The sequence below is a fragment of the Crocodylus porosus genome, unplaced genomic scaffold (assembly GCF_001723895.1).
Source record: "Crocodylus porosus isolate Cpor-Errol unplaced genomic scaffold, CroPor_comp1, whole genome shotgun sequence".
NCBI classification, from domain to species: Eukaryota; Metazoa; Chordata; order Crocodylia; family Crocodylidae; genus Crocodylus; species Crocodylus porosus.
In genome coordinates this window covers 24062880-24084269 of record NW_017728949.1, presented here as the reverse complement: position 1 = coordinate 24084269, position 21390 = coordinate 24062880, and the positions used below count along the sequence as shown (strand labels likewise).

Below are 21390 nucleotides of genomic sequence, written 5' to 3'. Positions count from 1 at the left end.
CTCTTTCCTGCCAAGGCAGGGGGTCGGACTAGATGATCTTCCTAGGTCCCTTCCGACTCTAGCTACTATGAAACTATGAAACTATAAACACTTTCCAGAACTGGGCCCACAATGTATATTTATAAATAGTAGGGTAAGGGTGTTGTTGTTGCCATGATGGTCCAACAAAACCCCAACCCTACTACAACATAGAGGATATCTAAATTTGCCTATTTAGAAATAGTCATATACAATCTTTACATGTGCATATGAGAGGTACAGAAACATACAGCAAAATCAGATTAGTAAAAATCAGCCCTTGGAGCACAAGGAGCTTTCCATTAGAAATACCTCAAAATACAGACAGCCTCATCATCTCAGTCAATAAAAGATTTGAAACCAGAGGACATGATGACAGGTACCACAGCTGCACTAGGTTCAGAATGATTTATTAAGGCCTAATGTGGATCCATACATTTCTACTTCCTTAGCACCAAATGGTAGTAGACATAAGAAGGAAACAATGCAGTAATACAAGCCACTGAACATGAAGCTATTTTAAATACACAGGGAATTACATGGCCTTCATTAGTAGAGTCACATTTTAAATCAATTCCATGTCACCTTGCTATATAAACTATTTGTTACTGAATGGACCTGTAGTACAACTATGTACAGGCATGACCAGAGAAATAACGGCTTTCCTAGCCTAACTCACAGCATTTGACAACTTGGAACAATATTTCCTCAGCAACCTACTTGGCAGTGTCAGCTCCACTGGTTATGAGGGTGTTAATCAAAAGCTCATGTCCATATCTTGCAGCCACATGCAGAGGGGTGTTACCATCCTTATCAACACAGTCAATTTCACCTCCTGGAGAAGACATTTTCATATAGTTTAACACAAGGATTAAATACAAGTCAGTGACCAGACATGCTATGTAATGTATTTCTAGTTACCATATATTACCCATAATGGTAGCTGAAACACTGAACTTCAGGGATACAGTACACAGGAAGCCATTAGCTGTGACACTCATGCATAATGTCCATGATTCTGGATACTACAATGTTCTCCCCCATTTTTTATTTCCACCTCTACATACATTTTATACAGGCTTTTATCCACTTGCATATACTGAGAGACATATATATGAGGTGACTGAATTGCTGCTGATAAAAAGGTATAAATGAATGTCCTAAATTAAAACAATAATAAACATGTATTGTTGAAATTGTGGCATAAGTCTTTAAATCACTGGTGCTCAACCTTATCTACAGAGCAATGATGGTAAAAGGACCTCTGCCAGTGGATCACAAGGCTACTTCTAGCACTCCCAAAACAGCTTCTATTACCCCCAGAGTTCAGAACCACTAAAGCAGCTGCACAGTTGCTTCATATCTTTATTTGTCACATGCTTCTTTGGTTTTAAATTCACCTGTGATCAAAGCTTCATACAACTCCAGAAAAAGAGAGGCAGCAAACATAAACAAAGACCAAAAAAAAGCAGAATAACCTCTAATAGAGCAGAAGAGCTACAAAGTGCAAAGGAAGGCTTAACAAAGCACTGTCAACTGTTTCACAGAAAGAGATTAAATAAACTGGACAAGCATTTGGAGACCGGCAGGGGGTTGGACTCGATGATCTACTGAGGTCCCTTCCAACCCTAACATCTATGAATCTATTAAACAGTGTGGTTAATAAAAGAAAGAATGGGACAGAAACCATGTTAAATTTGCTTTAATATGAAGTATTGGGCTAAGTTAACTTTCTGTCTGCCCTGTAATCCTTGTTTGTACTTCATACAATCAAGCACTACACTTGCCACACATACGGAATATATTGTAGTAGGTCAAAGAGGAGATGGTCTTCAAGGAAGACCTCCAGTCTAGAAGATGATTCGCAGTATTAAGAAATCTACGCACCAATACATGAACACATCTTCTAGATCAGGGGTGGCTCCCAAGCTGCAGGTTGGCCACGTGCAGCTCTTCAGAAGTTAACATGTACAAGCACCCAGTGACCAGCTTTCATAGCCATTACGACACGTCACGTGACGCAACTGCTCACAGTGAGCACATTACTCAGTTTGGACTCAGAAGTTTGACTCCGGAGCCGTGGGTTGGCCACCTGTGTTTTAGATGTTGCCTGACTCTCCTCATATGTTTCCTGTACAGCAGCTCTTTCAAGGGACACATTCCATTAATTCAGTTCCCAAATTTGGAACAAATTTTAATCATAACAAAAAACATTAACATGATTAAAAACAATGATACAAGTTAGGAGGAAAACGTACAACAAATATTCTCACGATTTGATGGAAAACCTAGTGAAAAGTTTTGTATTAGGTAATGAAGATAAAGACAAGTATCTATTGACAGAAAATGAAACTAACTAGTTTAATGTCATGATTCAATAACACAAAGTAAACCGAGACCATAACATATGGGGGACAAACAAGATTTTTAACACTTATCCACTTGAAATAATCTCAGGTGTTCTTAGAAACATGAGCAAAGTTTGGTTTTTGGTTTTTAAAGATGTTGCTGAGAGCCAAGAAACCTGAATTCTAGCCTTGAGTCTACCAGTGGCAAGCTATTTCTCCTCTATCTCCTGCCGTAAAACAAGGATAACACCTGGACAGAGTGTCTAGTTCTTAGGAAGAGAGGGAGAGAGAGAGAGAGAGAGAGAGAAAGAGAGAGAGAGAGAGAGAGAGAGAGAGAGAGATGTAATGGATTTGTGAGGTAAGGGAAGCCACAAAGTAGGAATGAAGAAGATGAAAAATCCTTTGAGCTAGTTTTATTCAGGACTTGTTTTTCATAAACACTTGTGGCTTCTTTGGACAGGTACAGAACCTGAATGCTGTTTTATACTCATTCCCAGGTCAGGAAACAATTTGAGGAGACAAGTAATTGTCCAAAATTATAAAATGAGAACTTTCAGCCTAATTAAACTTATGTGAGGCAGTTAAATACGTTGACTATCCGTTCCTAGCTCAGTAAAACAAAATGCAGGCTTCAGCATGCAAGTGGCTCAGAAAAAAAATCTCATAGCAGATCATTGCTGATACCATAAATTATCAGAAAGTTTATACGTACCATTCTGAATAAGGGTTTGGGATCGTGTGAATCTCCCATGGACAGCGGTCATGTGCAATGGACTTTTGCCATCTTTACTCTAACAAAAACAAGACGACACTTAACTATGGTACAAAGTAATACAATCATTTTAGGGTTTCTTAAATAATATAAATAGCCTGAAATCCTGCAGTTCTTATTCAAAACTCTCATTCACTTCAAATGACTGAAGGCCTGAACCCAAAGCCATATGATCCATAAAGAAAATGTTGCTATAAATATAAGAGCTTTCTGCAATCATGTGAATAGTAGTTAGGCCTGCTTATGGTACCTGCTTTTGGTACTGGACCAAAACAGTAATGAATACTTGACATATTCCTGATTCTTGTTTACTTTCTAAATATTATAAGTAGTTCTTATGGTATTTCCTTATTTTCCATATTGCTTGCAGAAGAGCAAAGGAACACAGAGCTAAGTATCTGCAGTCACTGGAAAGTATTAATAAATATAAACTATTTAATCAAATTATTTAGGCATGCATTCAAATGCAGATGACTACTATGGAAAGAGATTTGATACATGAAGTGCCATCCAAATTAACTTCCAAAGAAGGCCATTAGAATGTAGGTACAAAGCAGCTAAGTGAAGGTGCAATGGCACAAAGTCTATTATTTGATTCTGGAGGCATACATGGGGGGCCTGAGAAGGAGAAAAGGAAGGACATTGAACCAGATGACTCAAAAAATCTCTTGTTTCTTTGAATCAGGCTTTGGATTCCCTTTCAAACAATTCCCAGCTTTGTATTAATTGTCACTGTTTTAATTAACAAAACAGGGAACTTGTCATCTATTCATTTCAAAGAATTTTACAGAGGTTGACAAGCACTAACAGTTCCTTTATGGATGAGATGATAATGGAAATACCAAAAGCATAGTTTTTGATAAATATAACTGATAAGATGCAAAATTGACTGCACTTTTCAGACTGTGGTTTGTAATGGCACACATTCTCAGACACTGATCTAGAGTTTTAGGATGCCATTATATCAACAAAGGTATTGCAAAGTACACTGCAGATCTCTAGCCCCATATAGGAAGATCAACATCACTGTTATTCCAGTTCATTTCCTGAAGAAGTATTTATAGTACCATATCCTATAGTATCACTTTCAGGCAACCTTTTATAGAATGCAGAGATTTAAAACAAAAAGGGAATCCTTTTAGGTAGGTATACTTAAATAGCTAAAATTAATTAACTGAAACAAGTTTTACCTGAATATTAACGTCTGCCCCATTATTCACCAACAATTCAAGACACAGAGCTCCATGAGTGGAAGCAGCAGCAAAATGCAAGGGGGTAAAGCCACTGTTGTTAGGCTGGTTTACATTAGCACCATAGTCAATCAGCTCATTAACTACAGAATCCTGACCATTATAACAGGCAATGTGAAGTGCAGTATTTCCATATATGTTTATTTCATCGATCTGCCGTGAAACAAGAACATACAGTTAAAATTACAGATATCGGTTTATTTTGCTTTACATAATACACTGCATATGGCAAATGGAAATAGCTGGAGGCTTGAACTGTCATTGTGAATGTTGTTTGCTAGCAAATGTCACTGACAAAATATACTGCAAATCTATGTCTCTTGGCACTTGGGTCTGAAAGGCAGCACAAACTGTAGAATGCACTGCATATTCCAGAGAACTGGAACTGATTTCTTTTGAAATTCAGCAAATATTTGTAGCAGCAATAGCCAGAGAAAAATCTGGCACTTCTAACCTACAGAAGAAGCATGAAAGCCATGGAAAGACGGAATTTTCTATGAATACAGTATATACTGGACTAAATAAAAGTATGATAAATAGTGACCAGACTTCAATATATTATTATGGATTAAAAAAAAATAGACCACTTATTCCTACATACCTCGACACCTAGATTAAGGAGGTGTTTCACTACATTAATCTGCCCATTGGATGCCGCAGCATGCAGTGGAGTGTAACCCTTCTTGTCTTTACAAGTCACCTCTGCACCATGGTTAATCAGTAAGGCAACAACTTCCAGGTGACCTTTAAAAGATGAAAGAATAGAAATCAATTTCCCCAAATTACTGATTTATTATTAACACACAGTTCTGTTTGCTGCTGCTTTATGAATGCTTTCAGATAAGACTTCATTTTGCATGAAAGTTCTTAATTCCAGCCTTGCTTCTTATTTAGAGGATCTAGAAGACATACATATTTGTTCGGGAAAACATAGCAAATCTCTTGTTAATGAACTTGTACCCTTATTTTTCTTTATACTTCACGATTTTTTTTTATTAACCAAAGGCAGCCCCCCCATAACAGACAGAAATGTGGAAAAGCAGCATTAAAAAATATATTGAAACTAAGTTCAGTGTTATCTATTATTCTATCTGCTAATACTGTATTTTTGCTGCTGCTTCATAAAATGTCTTTAAAAAAACCAACTATAAAAATGTTCCCAAACTCAGCAGTCTTTGAGACAGAGAGAAGTACCTAGGCTTCAAGTTAGTCAGGAGGTTAATCTAAATTCCATTTAGCTAATAGCAGACTTTCCATCTATTCCAATGAAATTTGAATCAGAGAGCAGATAAGCAGAAAAACTGAGTGCATAGGGATGGCTCAAAATGTTGTAATTAACTTCAAAATATGCAGAGACCCATGACTACCCCAACGTTTAGGTGTGCCTAAATTTGACCTTGTTTTCTAGGTCACTGAATCTTCAAGCTGAAAAACTCTTGACATTCATACAGAATCATAACGTCCAAATAGACAGAGAATTAAAACCTTACCAAAATATTAACAAAGAAAACATGAATTTGCAGCTGTTGAAACCACAAGCTATAAGGATTTATGTAGCATGATTCAGAAATCTTTTATCTTCTTAGAGCAATGGCAAATCACAATCTAGATCAAAAGTCAAATGTACTTTGGTAGCATCAACCTCTTCAATCCATTTGTAGACAGCCAGAGGCCACAGTACATTTTCCCCACAGTACATTTTCCCCACAATCATAAACCTGTAGCAACAGCCTTTGCCAAAAGGGACCAAATTAGCATTAAAGAGAATGTTGCAGGTCAGGAGTGAAAGAGCAATTAAAACAAGGATTGTTTAAATAATAAAAATTCAATAAACATTAGTGATAACCTAAATGTATGGATAAAGTGATCTTGCCTGCTCTAGCATATGGAAAAATAACTTGCTTCTGAGCATGGGAGTGAATATATGAGGCTTTATAGTTACCACATAACCTAATTTGTTCTAGATAAAGAGAAAAAAAAAAGAAAAGGGGAATAATTCCGAAAAAAAATGTGCTAATTGTTTTTGAGCCAATCATTTGAGAGACCCAGGGCTGGGAGGGACCTCCTTTTCCTGATGTCCCGACTAACTTGCCGTATAGTCCCAAGTACAAGCTTATCAAGCTCACTTTAAAAAGTAGTTAAGTTTTTTACCCCAGTACTGCCACTGGAAGACTTCCAAACCTCGCTGTTCAGAAACTAAGGCTAGGAATCATCTTTTAATTTCCAGCCAAACTGTATTCATGGACTGTTTACACAGATTTGTGCCAGTAATGTCCTTAAATTTAAACAGCTCTTCTCCTTCCCACTTGTTCACTCCCTCCCCTATGCATTTATAAAGAGCAACAATACCTCCTCTCTTCGCTTTGCTAAGCTAATGAAGCCCACATTTTTAAGATACAAACACATATAACAATTATAGCAGTATCAAAAGAAAGCCATGGATGGATCCAGGATTTTGTAAACAGAAGTGCAGGAGCAGTACCTAGCTTTGCAAAGGTGGCTGCCCCCCCACCTCGCCCATACCACAGGAACAGCAGCTGGGCATCGTTTTAAAGCTCCAGAACCAGGTAAGAATTCCCCCCACATTCCCTCCCCTTCCCCTCATGCTTAGTGAAACCTGCCCACCATTTCCCTTTCATGCTTAGGGCAGCCACTGACCTGGGTTCCCCAGTGGTGGGAAGAGAACTCCAGAGCTGCTCATGCCCTGCTCCAGCTGGGCTGTAGGGGAGCCAGGTTCAGCCAGGACAACAGCAGCAGCAGGTGGGCTCCTCCTTGCTCCTGCTCCCAGGCTGGTAGGTAACACCAGGATGGAACTGAGCAGGGAGAGGGAAGTTTCTTGCTGCCTTTGACTGAGCTCAGCTCACTGTGCAGCCCAGCTGGAGTGGGGCAGGAGCAGCTCTATACTCCCCTCTTCCCAGGGGAGCAGCAGAGGCAGCAGCAGCAGGAGGCAGGGGAGGGACCATGCTGCAGAGTATTGGGAAAGGGAAGAGGAGCAATTCTTACTTGATTTAGGAACTTAAAAGTTCTCAGCTGCAACTCTCATGGTATGGTCTGAAAGGGGGTGTGACCACAACACTGCACTCCCCCTGGATCTGTCCCCGAAGGACACTGATATAAGTTATTACAACACAACTATCAAATCTGCATGGTTCTGTAGCAAACTGCTCCAACTTTAATCCTGCTTCAAAGTCAGGGTGATTCAGCTAACTTCTGTTGTTCCAGGATCATACACATGGAACAGCTATAGCATAACAGCTGATGTGCACTTCTGGCTCTTAGACATCCTGTGATCAACTAATACCCAGGTCCTTCTCCTCAGTCTTTCTTTTGATTAATGAACTCCAGCTTTAGGCATTAAGTGAGAATTTCCTCTAAATGCATTATCTTGCATTTTGTACAACTAAATTTCATCCTTGTTGTATTACTCTAGATGAAACAAATACTACTTTGAAAAATACATATTATATTTGATTTAGATTCTGCTTACTCAAATATTTTTCAGGCTATAATTTGAATCAGGAAAGAAAATAAGATAAAAATGCAACATAATATAAACATACATGTGTTGTGAAAGCTGGGACATTAGGCCAGAATCTTAGAATGTGTCAATCAGCCTAGTTCCACTGACATAAGAGAAGCTAGGCCAATTCGAAAATCAGCTGAATACTTTGCCATGAACAAAGCAATTACAATCTTCACTTTCTATCACATAAACTGTGTTTTAATACAATATAAAACACACTCTTGGTATTCCAGTAATCGATAAAAACAACTTAGTTCTTACCCATATAAGCTGCCCAATGAAGAGCTCGCCTGTCCTTTTTGTCAAAAGCATTGATGTTTGCCCCTTTGGCTAAGAGTAAGTCCACCATCTAAAACAGCAGTAAAAAGCAAAACGTTGGATCAGGAATGTATTCCATCTACAACAGGTCATTTTATTGCCAAGACTGTCATCCCAGATGCAACACTTTACAGAAACTGCAGTTGTGAGTTGCTAACAAATTACAATATCTGCTTTTGAGGGATGTATACATAAATTATGCAGGAAAACTTGATACTTAAAGATGCTTACAAACTCTTTACAGGAAAAACGCTATCCAGTTAATTTAATCATAAAAACAGTGGTTTTTTTGTGTTGAAACCAGCACAATTTTGCAGCCTGGCCCAACCTTGCTTTGGAAAAAGTTGGTTATAGCCACAATTAAAGTCAATTTTCTGTTGAATGTTACAGTTCTAATGCATTCAGTAATTTACTATTTAAAAATGGAATGGATTAGTGATTGTGAAAAGTGGTGGGAGAAACCTGATATTCACCAAACAGAAGCAGAAGCACTGCAAGCTTTTAAACTCTGCCACCAGAGGCATAACAGGAGAGCTCTGAACCCTGGCCAGTGGCAGTGGTAGCGCAGCCAGCAAGCAGGCATGGCAGCCCTATTTTGGTACCTCCTACTCATTGAATTGGTTCCTAAGTCTCCTTTCCCCCCAGTTAGGTTACTGTCTGCTGCTTTAGTGCATCTCACTCCTAAACTAAATCTGAATTCAAAGCTCCATCCTGAAAAGGCTCTGAGTGCTCTGGCCCTGATCCAAGAATGTGCTTGAGCACGTGCTTAACTTCAAACACAGGTTATCCCTGTCTTCAACTGGACTATCTGTATGCTTAATACTAAGAACATACCTTAAAATCTTGATGTGGACTGAGGCCCAAACCCTCTGTACCCTGAAGAGTCAACATTTAAATCCTAAGTTTTCTGCTGAAACTATAAAAAGCATCCACCCTTTACCAACTGACTGAGACCAAATTGTTTCATATATGTCGCCAAACAGCTGGAAGAAGGTAATATATTTCAGTTGAGCTGAATAAGGATGAAAATCTCTACAGCCCATTATCAATCTCCACCACCATCTAAGTACTAAATGTCATTACAGGAATAATAATAATTAAAAAATTAAAAACATAGTTTGAACATGGAACACATTCAGTTATTTTCTTTTTTCAGCAAACAAAATTTTAAGATCTCAAATACCTGATTGCATCATTTAAATTACAACACACAGTCAACTTGGTCTGATTTTATTTTGTTGGCTACATCATAGTTTCAAACATAATTTGTATTATGCATATAGACCTAGATCTTGATGTCAAATACTGCTTTGTATAAGGCACAGGGGTCTCTTTGTCTGGATCCAATTACAAGATCAAAGCATTAATACAGCAGCTTTAAGCCTATAATGATACAACTCTTTGTTTAGAAATAGCAATTACTGCAGTAAAGTTCACTCCTGAACTCTGCAAGGTAAACTGAAGCAGCACACCTTATTTTTAAACCAAAAATCAATTTTCTAGAAAACCAATTAGAAAAAGGAATTTGATAGATTGTACCTATTTCTCACACATGTATCTGTCTTAATATCAACTTAAAACCTCTTTAGACAATTTTACCTAGCCCATTCTTCCTCTAGTTTTCTGTATTACATACTATGTTAACTAAAGGATAAGATATTGAGCCACATTTTCCTTGCTTTTACAAATGGTGCAAGCCCATTAACTTTAGTGAGGTAGTGGATGCGTATTTAAGAGCAGAATGTGATCTAACATGGCTCATAAGTGAAGGATAGACATCTAACTATGTTATATACATAACTATGTAGAACTTAGAGTCCCTTAAGATTCCATAAATCAATAAATAATATTAACAATGGTACTGGGGCATTGCAGAAGGTGAGAGGCATGAGCTTGTGTTCTACTCCATATTTATGCTGAGCACCAGCCCCGATGGATGCAGCTATAAACAGATACCTGGTCATTCAGGCTGGGGAGTCAAAAGTGGCTGGACATGACAGTAGCCACATCACTCCTTTCTATGCTGCTGACTCACATGTTATAAGCATGGCTCAAGAGGTCCTTGACTAAATCACTTACCTCAATATGGCCATTCAGAGCTGCATGGTGTAATGCTGTCCGTCCCCCTCTGTCAGACACATTTACACTGCTAAGCATTGGAATGATTACTTCTGCACACTTCACAGCTTTGTTTGCAGCTGCTACATGCAATGGCGTCTGCCAGTTCTTGTCCCGAGCATTGACATCAGCTGAATGCTTAATCAATACTTGTACTGCTTCCTGCAATGGAAAAACAGTTATACCTACAAATGAGCAGTTAAATAGAGAGCATGGGTTCTTGACTGTGTTTCCGGTAGCTATACAACTCAGATGGAAAAGGAGAAGCGGGATTAGTTACTAAAAAACATCCCACAGAAGTGCCATAAAATCATTTATTAAAATGCCTTAGGATTACACATTTTGAGATTGGAGTGTAATGGTTTTCAACCTGTTCAGCCTCGGCAACAGGAGGCTGAGAGGGGACCTGGTGGCTGCCTACAAACTCATCAAGGGAGATCATCAGCAAATAGGAAGAGCCCTATTCTACCCAGCACCACCTGGGGTGACGAGGAATAACGGTAATAAGTTGATGGAGAATAGGTTTAGCTTAGAGATCAGGAGGCAATATTTTACAGTTAGGGTGGCCAGAATCTGGAACCAACTTCCTAGGGAAATGGTCCTCACCCCTACCTTGGGCAAATTCAAAAAGAGGTTAGATGATCACCTGTCTGAGGTCTTGTGAACCCAGCATTCATTCCTGCCTGTGGCAGGGAGTCAGGCTAGATGATCTGTTCAGGTCCCTCCTGACCCGAGCTACTATGAAACCTGTGGACTGAAGACCCCTGGGAGTCTGCAGCCTATGTCTAAGGGGTCCCCAAAAAATGACTGTGACCAATCAAAAGTACGTGAATACCCACACTTACAAATTAGAGAGGTTGATACACCTCCATTTGAATTTTCCAAAGAAGTCTGCACCTCCATTCAAAATTGTTAGGGGCCCACTAATGAAAAAAAAAAGTTGAAAACCACTGCTTTAGGGCAACGTCCTATGTGTCTTGCACACCAAAAATTTCCTGTTTTAGTTTTAGGGTGTGGAAACTTTCAGGATCAAATCTATGCCATAAAATCCACTAACCATGACAATAAAATGCATGTCTAGGGTCTGTCTGAGGAAACTGATATAATTTTGGACTAACTGCAGATACGTGTAAAACATCAATTCTTCCTATAACATAAAGCACTACTTATTGCTACAAGTTGAAATAAAACTGCTGTAAGTTACTTTCATAACAAGAAAAAGAAAAGTTTTAAAATAGTGACTAAGTTACAAAAATTGAGAATAAAAGTTGGTACAGTATTTTGAATTTACAAGTGTGGGAGTTCCAGCTAACAGCTGACATATGCCCTTTGTCCTGGTCAACTTATTTCTGTCCTCAGGGACTAGAGTTGAGATCAACTGTTTTGACTACAACATCAAATTTTTCAGGTTTTAAGTTTTAGGAAAAATCTATTTTAAAAGCTAATTTTTGTTAGTAGTGTGCTTGAGTTATCTACTGCATATTTGTCGATTGACACATTTCATGTTTCTCTACCAGGCATGGGTGTCTGGTGCCTCTTGAGTCAAGGGAGGCACATGCCCCGCCCCCCCTCAACACCAGGCAGCAACCAGCAGGGTCCCCTGGCAGCCAATCCCGCTGGCCAGGGGTGGTGTCCACCAGTGGCTGATCCCACTGGCTGGGGTGGGGGGTCCCCCCAGCAGCTGATCTCACTCACTGTAAAAGCGGCACAGCAGCTTTTGCTGGCAGCCCTGCTCCCCAAATAGTGTTCGCGGGGGGGCACTGACGTTCCTCCCTGCCCCCCTGCCCGCTGGCTACACTAGGAGCATGGCCTGACAGGGGGTGCACCGGCACTCTCAAGGGGTTCACATGTACCCCTGTGCACCCTCTATGTATTGCCCCTGCTACCAGGGAAACACATTTCTTAAGTGAGGAAGGTGGGCTATTATCCACACTTTTTGAAGTCAAATCCCTACCTATGTATATACTGTGTGTATGGGTATGTGTATGCATGTATATAAGCTCAACAATATAACGTGTTCATAAAAATGTATAGATCAATATGTAAGAGACAAATATAATATATAAATGTGTGACTAATGGTGTAGCTATCTACCTATATATACACATGCATAAGCTGCACACACCTACATAGGCTACACGCACACACGTATATGTAGCCTACATAGATACATACGATATAATTGTTAAACCTTAATTTAACCAAAAACTAGGCCGAATCTGCACTGAATCAAACCAGGGACCGAAGCTTCACACAGCCCTAATACTCACATGCTATATATTAAAAAGATTGCTGAAAAGACTATCCAAAAGTTTTATTAATGAGCAAAAAGGGCCACAGAGGATATATGCAGCTTATATCAGAAATGCATATATATTGTACAAAATTTTTCCCTTTGTCTTTTGAATTCAGCCATTTCATCTTCTATGGCAATCTCATAAATTGATGCATAGCAAATTCATTCAATTAGTGAGATTGCTAGTCTTAAAATGCCAATAATCATATATCACTGTTAGCCTCTCGGCATTTTTTTTTTTTTATTACAGACCAATTATTTTAAAAGCTATTTAAAGAGAATTCACCAGGGATGTATGCCCTCCACCATTTGGAGCCACAAAGCCTATGGGAAAACTTGGTGTTGAAGTGTTCAAAAAGAAAAAACAGGAACTGAAACATCTTGGTAGGTACTTTTTTTAAATTTATTATTTCAAATGCGTGGTAATGGCCTAAATTTTTTTCTTCCTGATTCTGTGTGGAGGAATTTTAATCTTAACGCATAATTATCTAATAGATAACAGGACCTAAACCAGACCTTAAATTAGAACTTCTATGTGTACATCAGTACAAATCAGAAGTGCTGGGATTCAATATTTATATTTCTTTCGGCATTTCCAGTATTGTCCCAATGAGCTCAATGAAATCTTTAAATGGCTTCTCACACACACTACACAAGTCTAAAACTTGATGCACATGTTAAGTAATGTGTATTAGCACACTTAGGAATTTATTTAAAAAATAAAGTGCAGCCCCCAGTTGCTCAGAAGTTGGACAGCCCTGTCTTATATAAATGTGTTTTACATGAAAGCTACATGTAAAATATATACACGTAAATAGCATTAGCCAGTTTACATTGGCCAAAGCTCCTCTTCTATTGCTACCTCACAAATTATACCTCTGACACCATTCACTCTGGAATACCAAAGTCACCAGTACAATAGAAAGTTACATACTGTGACCTCTGCACAGGGTTTGCACTTCGTTTTAGCAGTAAATGGGTTACAGATCAGGAACAAATCCAAAGACGAGCACGCAATTTAGTTACTGCTGTCACAGTAGATACAAATCACCTACTCTGACATCTAAAAAGAAGCCAGACTGGTTATAATTCCTGGGTTAAAGAGACTATGGGTATATTCAAAGGCTTATGTCTGACCTTTATTTTTAATGTGGCTTTTTATACATTATTTCTTTACAGCATTTGTATTCTATTAAACATTTCTTTCAGTGAGCTTCACTGGAAGCCAGCAGCTGGGAAGCTCAGTTAGTAGCCAAACAATGCTTGAGTTCAGAAATGAGCTAAGGATTCCTGCCTCCAGGCTTGGCAAGCACTGAGATTTGTTATGGAGGTGATTCCATCAATCTCTGGAGGACAGCCAGCTCGCTTCTCTTTTAAATGCCCCTCTCAGCAACCAGTCGGCATTTGGGTGCATTGCTAAAACTCAGTTTTAGGAGGATAAAAATATACACGGAAGCCCAAAATGGAAAACCCAAAATGATGGTATAGTTAAGAATTCAGGCATGCCTGAACTGTTCTCCCTGATAATTACTATTCCTTCTTTCTCAGACAGCAATGGAAAAGCTACAGTAAAACTCCAAAAGATTTCTTGTTGCCAAACGGAAGAAATATAGACTTGACTATTTTAAGTGATTCAGAGGAATTAGAAGGAAACCTAATGGATGTTTTTACATGCAATTAGCCAAATAAAACTGCAGAGTAAATCCATTTGATCACTACATGTACATTCACAGCATGTACTCACACATGCATTCCCCCCACGTGCTTATTCTACAATGCCTGACCACCTGAAGGCCAGAACCAATGTACAGGATATGCCATTTCTGTCAAGATAATTCCATTTTAATACCACACACTACAGTTAGCTTAAACCTGGCATCATGGTAGGGGAAAGATCTGCTACCTAATTAAAAACCACAAAATATTCAGCAGACCAGGTTTATAAATGTACATACAGTAGCTGATTATTCTTGCTCCACTAAAGAATAAAAAGCCTTGCATTCAGAAAGTCCTTTCCCTCTTTTTGTCACCATTTTGTACTTTATTACTTTGAGGATATTTTTTTCAGTTTCTATGCAAACACTGAGGTAACCAGATCTCACTCACTTCACTCCTTGCAGCAACTGCCCGATGAAGAGGGGTCAGCCACATATTGTCCTTGGCATTGACACGAGCCCCTGAAAATAAATAGCACAGATTATTGTTAACATTACATCAAAACAAGTAAACAACCTCACATGGTTGGTTTCTTGGTATACTGAGCTGTTCTGTATAGATGTTTATTGTTTACAGGATTTACTACCTATAGGATTGAGAGACATAGTAGAAAGTCCTACTGTACTTAGTCTCCCCTTTATGTATGCAGAAGGATTCATCAGGAAAAGAAAAATGGGTTGGCTATTAAAGATTAGCAGATCTTTCTGGAACCAGGAAATTTGAGGGTCACTGGAAGGTTGGGCAGCTAAAGAAGGGAATCAAAGAGACCTAATTCTGCAAGATGCTGATTTGCAACTTCCATTGATGTTGGGAGAAGACAGTGCTCAGCAACTTGCTAGGAGGAGGGGAAAGAGAAAGATAACCAGCTTGTAGTGTTTTATGGGCGGGTGGGGGGGCATATTTAACCTTTTTAATAGGCACTGTGGGAGGATTGGGCAGAGGGATACTGACAGCTAGTTTGTCAATGACCTGGTCCAACTGTGTAATAGTACCCTGACCTCAACCATGGACACGGTGACACTCAGGTGTCCACTCTCACCACTTCGGTAGCACAGATCCCCTTGGTATACAGGTAAGATGAAGTGACTGAAGAGGGAGGGTAGGCATTTAGAAGGCAGATGGCTCTCAATCCCATGCTGAAACGAGTCAATTACAGTATAGATCCTTTCTGAAGAATTATGCTGTGGCAGGAACAGTGGTTCTTCTCCACTGCCATCGCATCTGCAGTGCGTTATTTGGTGGAATTGTTTCACAGTCCACTGTGACTAGGGTTACCATACATCCAGGTTTCCTCGGACACCTCTTTTTGGGTCCTTCCATCTCCGTCTGGGCTGTTTTTTAATGTTTTTCAGCAAATGTCTCTGATTTTGCTCTGCCTCTGCTTTCCCAGCACTTCCTGGCTTGCCCCAACAAGGAGCTGCTTGGGGCTGGGGAGAGCAGGAGAAGGTGATTGGAGGCTGGGACATCATGTGCTCTGTGCCCAGGCCCTGGCAGCTACCAGGGCAGGTAAGTGTGTGTGCATGTATGCACATGTGCCTGCCGGTGCTGGGGCTGCAGCAGGGCAGGGAGGTGGGGGAAGGGAGTGGGGGGATTCTCCAGGGGCAGCAGGGCTGGGGGGACAGGGGGCTGTGGGTTGGGAGTGAGGGGCAAAGGCATGGTCTGGGGGGCAGGGTACTGTGGGTAGGAAGTGAGGGGCAGGGGCAGGCCATGGGCATCACTGCCTCTCCCCCACACACATACACTCTCATATACCCCTTCCCCCTCTCCCCCACCATAGGTGAGGGGGGAATATTCTTTAAATTATTTTGGAACTGGAAATATGGTAACCCTAACACAACAAGCTTATGACAAAGTTCCTGTTTCAAACGAGAACATTTCTGTAGTGCTGGTGCCATTTTTGCCACACTACAAATGGCTCACACATCTGTACATTCAGTTTTTGTAGTGCTACAAGGACATTTGCAACATTCAAACGTAAAGTACATCCACGGCCTCAGAAGATAATTAGAAAAGCCAGAAAACTCTGTTTCAGTAGCTGTGAAGTAATAAGCCATGTTGGTTTGAAGTCAGGCAAAAGACAGGGCAGGGTAGGCAGGGTGGACAGGGCAGGATTATAAACAGTTACTGAATAGTCTGTTCATAGCATCTGATGAAGTAAATTGTTGCCTGTGAAAGTGTATGCCTTTCTGAATACTTTAGAGACACTTAGTCTCTAAGGCTGTTTATAGATGTTACATTTTTCTAGGTTTAATCTGGACTACAGCTATCACTATATATACATAAATGTCTGTAGTCCTAATTAAAATTGGTTCCAGTCTGAATTAACTAATCCTCACTGAATGCGAATTAAAATTAATACAGATTAGGGCACTGAACTAGGTAATTTAAACTGTATTAATTAACATGTATATACAATTCCTTAGAAACTTGGCAGATAAGCACGGCAAATATCAATCCTAGCAAGGGAAACTCAATTGGGTTTTTGCCACACAAGGGAGGCCATCAGGCACAAAGTAACAAACACCTTTATAGTCAAATGTGCCAACAACACCTCAGTATAACCAAGTATAAAGTGCAGATCAATTGTAACCATTATGCCTTCTGGAACAGCATTTTAGATAACTGTCAGTAGGATTACAACAATCCTAGCAGTGGTTAAACAGACTTATATCGCTCCTAATTACGTCCAAGCATAAGCCCACACAGACACTGTGAATTATGCCTGTTAAGGGGCTGTCAAGTGTATAGACTGTGTATAGCCAGGGCCCCTGCTGTGATGGTCAGTAATTATATAGTAACCCTTAATCTGAATTGAAATTTGATTCGAACTGTATGATGTGGATCAGTTAACATGGTTTAGAAAACAGTGAGCACTTCTACAAACAGCCTAAGGTACCATCCTGTCCCGCCCTTAAGTAGCTGGTTAAGGTTTTTACTGATCTACTCATTCTTCAGAAAGCTGAATAGGTAGCTGCCAAGAACACAACCAAAGAAAATTAGAAAAGCAAAGTGATCATAGCCCAAAAATATAATATGCAACACATAGTAGCAGTCTTGTATCTCTCAGCTGTTTTCCCCTGTACATTTTCCATTGTGTTGTTTATCTAACAGAGAGGGATTACTCCTTCACAGCCAGTTTAATCTGTCCACTGAATATGTATTTGCCATAAATGTTTAAAAAAGAAACACAGTATTTAGGCAACAGGCAAGAGACAAAAGTTTTATCAAATACAAATTGGTAAATGTTTTTTTTCCAAATCGTTTCACTCAATATATTGTATTTGGTTCAACTAAACTATAATCTTTAGCTTCTTTCATCCAAGGATCTCAAAGCACTTTTAAATTATTTTTATAAATCACAAGTTCCTCAGACATAAGGAAATACAGGCCATTTTACACAAGGGAAAACAAACACAAAAAGATTAAGACCTATGTTTTCAAGAGTATCCTCAATATCTAGATACTTCAGTGTTTCGGTTTTCACTTAAGGACTGATTTTCAAGTGTGCTGTGTGCCTGCATTTAAGCCACTTGTTGAAATCCAGGCTCTCTCCGTCTCAAATTAAGCACCCAAATCAGAAGCAGGCAATTATTTGGGCCCTGGAGACCACATAGGCAGTTCTGGAGAGCTACTGTGGGCCAGTCACAGCCCAGAGCCCACACGACCTGCGGTTCCTCCTTGCCACCGCCAACAGTGCAGAGATCCAGTTCGGACCCTGGCCCACCCCGTGCCCATTCTAGACTCACCCGGACCAGAGCAGACCATCCAGAAACCTTATGCACAGTCTGACCTCAGCCCACCCCGCGCCTGCTCTGGACCATCCACTCATGCTGAGCAGCAGCAGCGGCCAGGCAGAAGCTGCTACAAAATAATGGGAAAAGCAGCCCCTTCCCCTCTCCACTGCCAGGCTCTTCTTGCTACAGCGACACAGAGCCCATGCCCAGGTTGCCCTGTGGCTCCTCTCTGATGCCATCACTGCTGCCTCCAGGGTGTGCAGCAGGACAACAGTGTCAGTGCAGGGGAGCCACAGGGCAGCTTGGGCATAGGCTCCAGGTGGCTGCAGCAAGGGGAAGGGGCTTCTTTTCCTTCCATACTGAGCAGCAGCTTCTGCCCAGTCAGTGCCCCTGCTGCCACTGTTTGGCATGGGTGGTGGCCTAGTTTGGAGTAGGTGTGGGGCGAGCCAGGGTCAGGGCTATGCATGTGGGTTCCAGCTGGTCCACAGCTGGTCCACTCCACCAGGCCAAATCCAGAGCGGGCACAGGGCAGGCTAGGGTCAGGGCTGTGTGTGCAGGACCCTACCAGTACCGAGGGGCTGGGGCCAGACACAGCAGCAGCCATACGGAGCTGCCACTGCCTGGGCCACCTAGAAAGGCAGTCCAGCTGTGGAGCCACCCCAGCCCTGCTACGTGCCCAAGGGATGGTGGGACATGCCACGGGCCAGGTGGGACCGAGGGGCATGCTGCAGGCTGGACAAAGTCCCTCCATGGACTGGATCTGGCCCACAGGCCATATTTTGCCCACCCCTGACCTAAAACCTAAATGACTGTTAGTGGGCACAGAAAATCAGTAGTAGGGCCTAGAATAAGATAGATATTTCCCAGCTCCTGGCTGTGTATTTTGATCTTAAATCTACCCTTCCCAGTGTTGTACAATGTTAGTCAAACTAATCTATGTTTTATGCTCATCTCTGCAAGGAATTTCGGATTGTTTAATACAAAGACATGCCTACACAGATGTAAAGATGCCTAGCAGTGCCTTTTTATCCAAAGCTGCATTATTAAAAATCCCTCAACACTTTTCTTCATCATTTAAAATGCAGCAAGCAAGCAAACAAACAAAAAACCCTCAGCAACAACAAAAAGTAACTTTCAGACCAGAACCTGTTTTCAAGTACATCATAACTACCACTATATCTAGCAAGAATGGCATGGGTGCATCTGAATGCATATTGTAGGTATTAGACTTGTTTTTGAGAAGTCTGAAGCAGACAACATTCATAATGTGCATGAATAATATTAAAGATACAATCAGAAGGAAACTTCCTATAAGCAGGTCTTTTCTAACAAGACCATTCTGTAATCACTAAGATCTTTCTCTCTCAAGCTTTACCGCCTAAAGAGGAAATAAATCTGTATGATCCAAGCTGCACCGCTCATTACAAATTTTAACTATTTGTTTTTCCAGGAAGTTGCTGCTGTTCCAACTGATGAAAAAATAAATAACTAATTTTTGCTCTCAGAAGCACAGTTAACATTTCTCTACCAGTTTTCCATAGCACTATGCATACCAAACCCTGACATCTCCAGAGAAGTATGGTTCTGAAGTCTAAGCTCTTGAAATCATTATCTACTCGCCAACAGATGGAGACACCTCTCATTAACTCACTTCTCTTTAGATTCTAATTTAAGGTGTCCTGATTTATTATTTTCAGGTGAATTACAAAACACTGCATAGAAAGCATGTCAGTAATGATTTCACTGCTTATTATCAGAATGAGCAGGCATATGCAAAACAAGTTAAAGAAAAAATGAAACACAACAAAAAGGGTTTAAAGTGAAATACAGTATAAAAAAAGCCAAAAACAGAATTGGCTCACCCATTCAGGCAAGCTGGAACTTATAACCTTAGCACAAGCTGGACCATTGCCAGATGTGACTAAATTAAACAATCGAATGGTAGGTATCTTGCACATGTGTGCACTCATACTTAAGCACCTATAGTGGATTTAAACCACCATTACACTCCCATCAGTCTGGACTACTCTGAGACCCCATTACAAAATACAGAAAACTTTGAAGAACCCATTTAAATTACAGAGAACTGTTTCCTAATGTGGGCTGGTCACCGCACTGTCTGGAATTCTCATATTACCACATATTGCAACCTTACAACTGCCCTTGCGGGCTGGAGCTTTCAAGGGGGTCTTTAGAAGGCAACCTTATCACTGTCCTTGTGATCTAGCTCACAGCTGTCCCACTGGTAGTGTGTGGGCCCTGAGAGGGGTTAAATTGTAGCTCTCAGGATCACAGTTAAGGCACTGACAGATTTGCAACTTCCCACTATAACTCATGGCACTTCACAGGAGGCATCATCAGTTATAACAACCCTCCATCCCCCACCCCAACCCAATGGATTTTCTCTGTTGGGTCATGGGGGATGGAGTACTGAGCTTCATTTTGGAGCCCGCTGCGTTTCTGCAGGCTCTCTCCCCTAACCCCACTCCCTACTCCCAGCTCCAGTGCCGTCTTCAGGATAGGAGGGGGGGAAGGGAGGGGAGAGAGCTCAGTCTGGGGTTGGCCCAGCCTGTCCTGGAGGGGTAGAAGGGTAGATTGGAGCCCCTCCCCAGCTCAGAGGGTCTCCAATCCACACCCCCTGCCAGTGGATGCTGGGCCAGATGCAGACCAAGCTCCCTCCCCTCCGATCCTGAACATAGCACCAGGGGTAGGGTAGACTGGATCAACCCAGCCCAACTCCCAGAGTGAACTGACACAATTTAGTGAAGGCACTCCACTTTGAAGCACCTTCATCTGAATCCTCATATAATAAGGTTTCATTTGTCGTGCAACTGGGCACTTTTAAAGTGCTCTGCAGCCATCCACTTGCCAAGGCATGGCTGTAGAGTGCTTTCTGGTGGCCAGTCACATGACAAAGTGTTAATTCTGACAGCAACCTTAATTCTGTCAGCACTCTTCATAGATTTCATAGACATCAGGGCTGGAAGGGACCTCGGGAGATCATCAAGTCCAGCCCCCTGCCCAAGGGGCAGGAAGTCAGCTGGGGTCATAGGATCCCAGCAAGATAAGCATCCAATTTACTCTTGAAGGTGTTCAATGTAGGTGCTTGATCCACCTCCACTGGCAGATTGTTCCAGACCTTGGGGGCTCGGACAGTAAAGAAATTCTTCCTAATGTCAAACCTGAAACGGTCTTGCAGGAGTTTGTGACCGTTTGACCTAGTCATCCCTTGGGGCGCTCTGGTGAACAAACGTTCCCCCAGATCCTGGTGGTCACCCCTGATAAACTTATAGGTGG

At 41.0% G+C, this 21390-nt stretch overlaps 1 protein-coding gene across 8 annotated transcripts in view; it reads right to left on the bottom strand.

Moving 5' to 3' along the window:
- ANKRD44 (ankyrin repeat domain 44) overlaps positions 1 to 21390 on the bottom strand; it is a 224220-nt gene that overhangs the window by 83684 nt on the left and 119146 nt on the right. For all 8 annotated transcript variants that reach the window (XM_019554076.1, XM_019554078.1, XM_019554082.1 and 5 more), the window contains exons 4-10: positions 14750 to 14820; positions 10309 to 10509; positions 8173 to 8260; positions 4990 to 5132; positions 4329 to 4541; positions 3079 to 3157; positions 739 to 853 (exon numbers count right to left, since the gene is read on the bottom strand). In XM_019554076.1, the coding sequence (XP_019409621.1) occupies positions 739 to 853; positions 3079 to 3157; positions 4329 to 4541; positions 4990 to 5132; positions 8173 to 8260; positions 10309 to 10509; positions 14750 to 14820 (910 nt within the window). The remainder of the gene's footprint in view (positions 1 to 738; positions 854 to 3078; positions 3158 to 4328; positions 4542 to 4989; positions 5133 to 8172; positions 8261 to 10308; positions 10510 to 14749; positions 14821 to 21390) is intronic.